This window comes from Tupaia chinensis, unplaced genomic scaffold (genome assembly GCF_000334495.1).
Source record: "Tupaia chinensis unplaced genomic scaffold, TupChi_1.0 Scaffold000146_1, whole genome shotgun sequence".
Taxonomy (NCBI): domain Eukaryota; kingdom Metazoa; phylum Chordata; class Mammalia; order Scandentia; family Tupaiidae; genus Tupaia; species Tupaia belangeri.
Genome location: NW_006159616.1, coordinates 7,065,569 through 7,072,626, shown reverse-complemented (window position 1 = coordinate 7,072,626; position 7,058 = coordinate 7,065,569). Strand labels below are relative to the sequence as shown.

The following is a 7,058-nucleotide window of genomic DNA, read 5'->3' as shown; positions in this document are numbered from 1 at the left end:
CGAGGCCCAGGTCCTTGTCGAGCACGATCATGTTCACCTGTGACGGGAAGGCGAGGCCGCACTAGCTCCTGTTCAGTGAGCTCGTTAGACGTGCCGGCCCTGTTCTAAGCTCATCGCACCCTCACGACTCCCCTGTGGGCGGGTTCTGTGGCCATTTCCTCTACAGAAATGAAGCCCTTGAGCCACAGAGGCATAAGGAACGAATCGAGGGGAGAGCTGAAGTGGAAAGCCAGGCGACCTGCTTCTGTATGGATGTGTGTGCAAAATCAGGACATACGTTGGGGCCAGCAGGTGGCGTGGTGGTTAAGGCGCTGGACTCTCCCACGTTTGCTGACCACGGTTCGAGTCACGAACCTGGTGGCTTGCTTTCTCACTTTCTCTCTCTCTCTTTGTTTCTCTCTGGTCAAAATTTAAATGAATGAGTGAGTAAATAAAATAAAAAATAATAATACTTCAAAAGTCTTTACAAACATGGCATATGCATGCACATGTATGCACACATGCATGTATGTACACGTGGATGTGTGTACAAACATGTGTACAAATATGTACACACATGCATGCTGTATATATGTATTGAAGTCACACGCATACATGTGCGTGCCTGTGTGTATATATGTATTTATGTGTGTATGTGTTCTTCTAACCCCTTTCTATCTCACAAGACCCCTTCCTCTCTATCATAACAACAGGGCTGCTTCCCATTTGCAAAGCATTTTCCTGCCTGTTTAAAGGGTCCCAGGACCCCAGTAAGGCTGCTAGGACAAGCACACCACCCCAGGGAGGAAATGGAGGGCCCCAGGGAGGGCAAATTCCTGGAGTGAGATCACACAGCAACTCATCTTGGACTGGGACCTGGGCTTCCTTCTGCATCTGGCTGCCCCCAGTCGGCATGGGTAAGGGGCAGGGTCTGGAGGGCCTCACCATGTTTGGGAAGAAGGGTTTGGCCTGGCGGTTCTCGTCCATCTTGAAGAGAGCAGGCAGGTCAATGATGTCCTGCTCTGTCAATCCCAGCTCCTTCTTGAGGATGTCGCGGTTCCAGTCCAGGCAGCGCTGGGTGAAGAGTAGGGAGAAGGGCACGCAAGTGAGGGAACACGCATCTGTCACCTTGTCAACCCATCCCTGTGTGCAGCATCAGGCCCAGCGCCCCGACACTCCAGGGAGACTTGTAGCACTCAGCCAGCACCACCACCACGTCTTGTGGCCCTTCCTGCACCAGGGAGCAGGAGAAATAGCAACATTGGTGAGAAGTGGAGGAGGGTCATAGCAATTGCCACTAACTGCTTCCTCAGGCCACCCAGGATGACGATTTTGACCATCAATCTAATAAAGCCAGTGCACACCAGTTTGGCACTGTTCTGAGATGACTTATGTAAGCTCAACCCTGTGAAGTAGAGACTTGTTATTATCTCCTTTTAGAGACGAGGGAACAAAAGATAAAGAGTCCTTAGTGCCAAAAGTAGTCACGCCGCAATCCCTTCTCCTCCATTCTCCTCTCGGGATCTTGGGCACGCACGCACACGCGCCCGGCGTGAGTTTAAGCCAGCGGGTCCGGGACGCGAACCGTGGTCGACTACGTGGGAGTCCAGCAACATAGCCATTACGCTAACTGCTGGTCCCGAAGGCAGCTTTCAAACAGCCAGTGAGGCATTTCGTAAACTTCTTAGGGCTTTGAATTGTTTCGCTGGCATCCACTTCACGCCCCTCTTCTCAGTGTAGCAGCTGCTGTTGGGTTGGATTGGCCCCACCCTGACCTCCTGGGGAAGCTAATTGATGGATCCTAGTCTTTACCTTCTTCCTGTGATTGGTTCAGGGATGGGCAATGACCCAGGATTAGGCCAATGAATGTACGGAGTTCCCCTGGCCATAGTAATTGGCTCAGGTTGACCCAATCAGAGTGAGATATGTATACTTAAGATTCAACTGTTGGGGGCACATAAGACCGCTCACTTGGTAGACAGTGTGTTGGGTGGATGTGAGACTTTGAACTGTTGCAGCCATGCTCATAACACAAGGGCTCTGTACAACCCAAGAAGTGCAGAAAAATAGAGCTGGAGCCCTGATCAGCCTGTGCCTGAACCAAGCCATTGCTGGATGTTCTGCTTGTAAATCAACCACACCTTTTTGTTTAAACTCAACCAGCTTGAGTTTTCTGTTTTCCTTAGTTTTAAAAACCTGATCCTTGGGAACCAGCAGTTAGCGTAATGGCTATGTCGCTGGACTCCCACGTAGTCGACCGCGGTTCGCGTCTCGGACCCGGTGGCTTAAATCTCATGCCGGGCGTGTGTGCGTGCGTGCCCAAGATCCCGAGAGGAGAATGGAGGAGAAGGGATTGCGGTGTGACCATCCCCCCTGGGGGGTGATTTCTCGCTTTCTGTCTCTATGTCTCTGTCTGTCTGGCGAGCGCACGCGCCCTATAGCGAAAACCTCTCCAAAAACAAACAAACAAACAACAAAAAACCTGATCCTTTAAAATATCCCCAGGTAAATAAAGAGACGTCATTCAAATAAAAATGACATTGCTGATTGGCTTCTACTTTTGGAAGCAATCTTTGAGATTCAGGGACTTGGAAGGAGGGATCCATGCACAGAAAGAAAACTTCAATCTTCTTTGATCACCTAAAACTAGAGTTCAGGGCACGGGTTCATATACGCATTTTTCTGGAGAGCAGGTCTATAGCTTCCATTATATTTTAAAGGGACGTGTCTTCTTCAGGTGTTAAGGGCTGGAGCCTAACGGAGACATTGGCTCTTTGGCGCTGCTGGCACACCTTCCTCCCCAGGTGTCCTGTCTGCTTCTCGTCTCTGCCGGCCTGCACATTGCCCTTGTCACCCCTTTACCCTCCGTCTTCAGCACAGGAAGCAAGGAGGTCGTCTGAATGCCTGTGGGGCCTGTTCCTGTGCTGATGAGCTCTGGGTCAGCAGCCCCTGAGCCTCTGGCCATTACCTGCAGAAGCTCTGAGGATATGTGGGTATGAGCCTGGTCCCTCCCAGGGTCCTCTGCCCACCTGCACCCCGGCATCAGATGGGCCCGTGTCCCACCCTTACCTGGAAGTACAGGTTCTCTTGCACGAGACTCTCGTTGGACAGAATCTTGTTGATGGTGATTCTCTTGCTGCTCATCCCACCCAAGCCTGTGGGAGTCAGAGGACAAGGACGGCTGAGCCTTCAATCCCAGGCTGGGCTCCCCCCCACGAAGGCCTCCCAGCACCCATGCCAACTGTTGGAGTGGGATGGAGGAGATGGGGCTGGGCACGGGCTGGGGAACAGGAGGACAGGCCCAGGGGAAGTCAGGCCCCCTCTGCGTGGGGAGGACAACACACGCCCCTTTCTCTAGGGTCCACCACGTCCCCTGAGCCAGGGAGGAGGCAGAGGCTGCCTTGGTCTCCATGGCCAGTGGGGCAGGGTGGCACAAGTAGCCACCCAGCTCTTCCCCTCACATGTGCTCCTAAGGACGAGCAGCTGCCCAGGTGAGAGCGGCAGAATCGGATGCCAGCGGCGTCCCCTCCCGTTTTCCAGACTCGCTTTCTGCTTGGCCCGGCCCTGGTGTAGGTTTGCCTCCTATTCCATATGACGGCCTGTGTGGCTCTGGGAGTGCTCACTGAGGCCCTACTATGTGGCAGGCACTCTCGCAAATGCTTCCCAAGGATTAACCCTTTACTCTTCCTCATATTTCTGTGAGGTAGCCACTGCCATGACCATGAGGAAATGGAGAACGAGGGACTTGTCCAAGGTCTCACATCTGGCAAGTGGCTGAGCAGGATGCAGTTGGGGAGTCTGATTGCAAAGCCTACGCTCCAAGACTAGCTTCTTTCTTTTCCTTCTCCCCCCCTTTTTTTTTTTTTTGCTATAGGTCATGTGTTCACTGGAGAGAGACAGACAGAGAGGGAAAGTGAGAAGGCACCCCAAGGGGGATGGCCATGCCACAATCCCTTCTCCTCTCGGGATTTTGGGCACACATGCACACGCACCTGGCATGTTTTTCAAGCCATCAGGACCGAGACTAACTGTGTAGTCGGCCATTTGGGATCCAGGTGCCTTAACAACCATGCCCCTGACTGGCCTACCTAGGTTTTTTTTTTTTTTTTTTTTCTTTTCCCCTGACCTAGGTCCATTGCACATCCCAGGCTTGTAGCTTCTCAGTGGCAGAAGTTGGGGTTTTTGGACACTGTCCCTGAGCTGTTCCACACTGCTGCTCACCCTTATTCCTTCAAAGGTAACAGTTTCTGAATTTCATGGGTAGCTTTTGGGGTATGTTTAATATAGAAAGAAGTCTTGGAGCTGGGAGCAGGTGGCATAGTGGTTAAGGTGCTGGACTCCCACAGGGCCAACTGCAGTTTGAGTCCCAGACCTGGCAACTTCAAACCAATGCCGGGCATATGTACATGTGCACCCAAAATCCCAGCAGGAGAATGGAGGAGAAGGAATTGCAGTGTGGCCATTCCCCTGGGGCTTGATTTCTCACTTTCCTTCTCACTGCCTCTCTCTGGTGAGTGCTTAAGTCCTATGGCAAAAACCTAAAATAAAAAGTGTTGGGACGAGCAGATGGTGTGATGGTTATGTTGCAGGACTCCTACACAACTCATTGCAGTTTGAGTCCTGGACCCAGGGGGTTAAAACTCATGCCGGGTGTGTGTGCGTGCGTGCCCAAAATCCTGAGAAGAGACTGGAGGAGAAAGGATTGCGGCGTGGTCATCCCCCCCGGGGGGGGGCGTGGTCATCCCCCCTGGGGGGGGTTTCTTACTTTCAGTCTCACTGGCAAATACACACATCCTATAGCAAACATTTCTCTCAAAAACACAAAAACAAAACAAAACCAAACAAAACAGTGTCTTAGACCTGTCTTGCGTGTCCTAGACGGTGGTAAGCACGGTCGGAAACACTGGCTTTGGATGCGGAGGGCACTGATGTATTAACCCGCCATGGGGACGTAGACTTCGGGGAGTAAGATATACTGGGGACACTAAGCTGAACTGTCGCAAACGGTAACACAAGAAAACATTTATAAGGGACGTAGACAGTGGTGGTGTTACTCAGCACTGTAAATGTGTTCGTGTCCCTGAATGATACACTTCCGAATGGTTAAAATAAGGACCATATTATGTACATGTTATCACAATTAAAAACCACACAGGTCTAAGGGACTGGCTTGGTCTATTTAACCTGGCTGGCTTCCTCTGCCGGGTCAGCCTTTTCTCTTTCCATGGCTAAGTACAAACCTTATCCCCACCTCTGTCTGTCCCAGCTCTGCGGATGTCTACGTTAAGGAGGTAATTTCTCACTCTGGGATGACAGTGACAACGACTGACCATCATTGTGTCGATGAAAGCCCACTTTTTCTTCTCCTTTTTTTTTGGAAAGGTTTTTGCTATAGGACGCGTGCGCTCACCAGACAGACAGAGAGATAGAAAGTGAGAAATCACCCCCCAGGGGGGATGGCCACGCCGCAATCCCTTCTCCTCCATTCTCCTCTCGGGATCTTGGGCACGCACACACACGCGCCTGGCATGAGTTTAAGCCACCAGGTCCAGGACTCAAACCGCGGTCGACTACGTGGGAGTCCAGCGACATAGCCATTATGCTAACTGCTGGTCCCTCAAAGCCCACTTTTTCTTCTGGACCCCAAACTGCATTACATCTGTTTTCCTATCTCCCCTTTAAAAATAGGCTCTTTTTTCTTCTTCTTTAGATTTTTGCCACCGCGCAAGTATGCTTGCCAGAGAGAGAGAGAGACAGAAAGAGGGAAAGTGAGAAATCACTCCCCAGAGGAGGTGGCCATGCCGCAATCCCCTTCCCTCCGTTCTCCTATCAGATTTGGGGCACACGAGCACACGTGCCTTTTTGAGCTGTCGGGTCTGGGACGCAAACCGCACAGTAGACCATGTGGCCACCATGCCACCCAAGCTCTTTGCATGCAGGTGGCATGGCGGTTTTCAGCCATTTACCCTCCTTGGCTTCAAGCCCCTGAAAGTATACACTAAGTCCAGTAGAAGCACTTCGTGCCGGCAACGACCGTAAGGAGCAGTGGAAGCTCAGTGGTCTCTACCTGGCTGTCGTGGGGGTCCCAAGAGGCCAGAGCTGCATCCCACATGGAGCCCTCACAAGCCCTGGAGTGGGCCAGGTGCCCAGGGAAGCGGAAGTCGGTGCTCGTGGACAAAGTGCTTATCCACCCCTGGCCTCCCGAGGGTCACTCTGGGTACTCCGGCTCCCTGTCCCGTGGCCACTCACCTTTTATTATTATTTTTTTCTTTTTTTTTCTTTCTTTTTTTTTTTTTGCTATAGGATGCATGCACCAGAGAAAGAGAGAGTGCAATCACCTCCAGCGTGATCCTCCTCTTGGGATTTTGGGCACATACACACGTGCCTGATGTGATGTTCAAACCTCTGAGTCCAGGAGTGCAATTGGCCATACGGGACCCAGGGCCTTAACCCCCATGCCACCAGTTAGCCTGCCACTCACCTTTGTTTTTTTTAAAGAGGTTTTTGCCTTAGGGTGTGAGCATTTGCCAGGGAGAGAGAAAGAGAGACAGAGACAGCGAGAGAGAAAGTGGCAAATCACCCCCAGGGGGATGGCCATGTCACTATCTCTTCTCTTCCATTCTCCTCCTAGGATCTTGGGCACACACACACATACATGCCCGGCGTGAGTTTCAAGCCACCTGGTCTGGGACTTGAACTGTGGTTAGCCATGTGAGAGTCCAGTGATGTAACTGCTATGTCATCCGCTGGTCCCCTATCACTCACCTTTAAAAAATATTTTTTTCTTTATTCCTGATAGAGCATGTGCATATGCATGTCAGAGAGAGAGAGAGAGAGAGAGAGAGAGAGAGAGAGACGCCCTCACAGTATCTGGTCATGCAGCGATCCCTTCTCTATCCTCTAGCCTTGGGCACTTGCACACACGCCTGGCGTGTTTCAGGCTGATGAGGCCAGGATTTGAACCATGGTCACTCTGTGCCATCCGGCTTCTCCTGAGCAGCACATTATCCCCGTTCCATGGAGCCAGTCCCACTCACCTTTGAACAAAATGGCCTCCCCGTGGCCCTCCTTCTGCTTCT

General features: G+C 51.7%; 1 protein-coding gene across 1 annotated transcript in view; it reads right to left on the bottom strand.

Annotated features, from left to right (window-relative positions):
- Positions 1 to 7,058, bottom strand: part of LOC102468403 (protein-arginine deiminase type-2) — a 56,569-nt gene that overhangs the window by 2,297 nt on the left and 47,214 nt on the right. Inside the window, 4 exon segments of the mRNA XM_006172262.1 lie at positions 7 to 37; positions 925 to 1,053; positions 3,049 to 3,134; positions 7,017 to 7,058. The exon segment at positions 7,017 to 7,058 is cut by the window's right edge and continues 28 nt beyond it. Coding sequence (XP_006172324.1) covers positions 7 to 37; positions 925 to 1,053; positions 3,049 to 3,134; positions 7,017 to 7,058 — 288 coding nt within the window.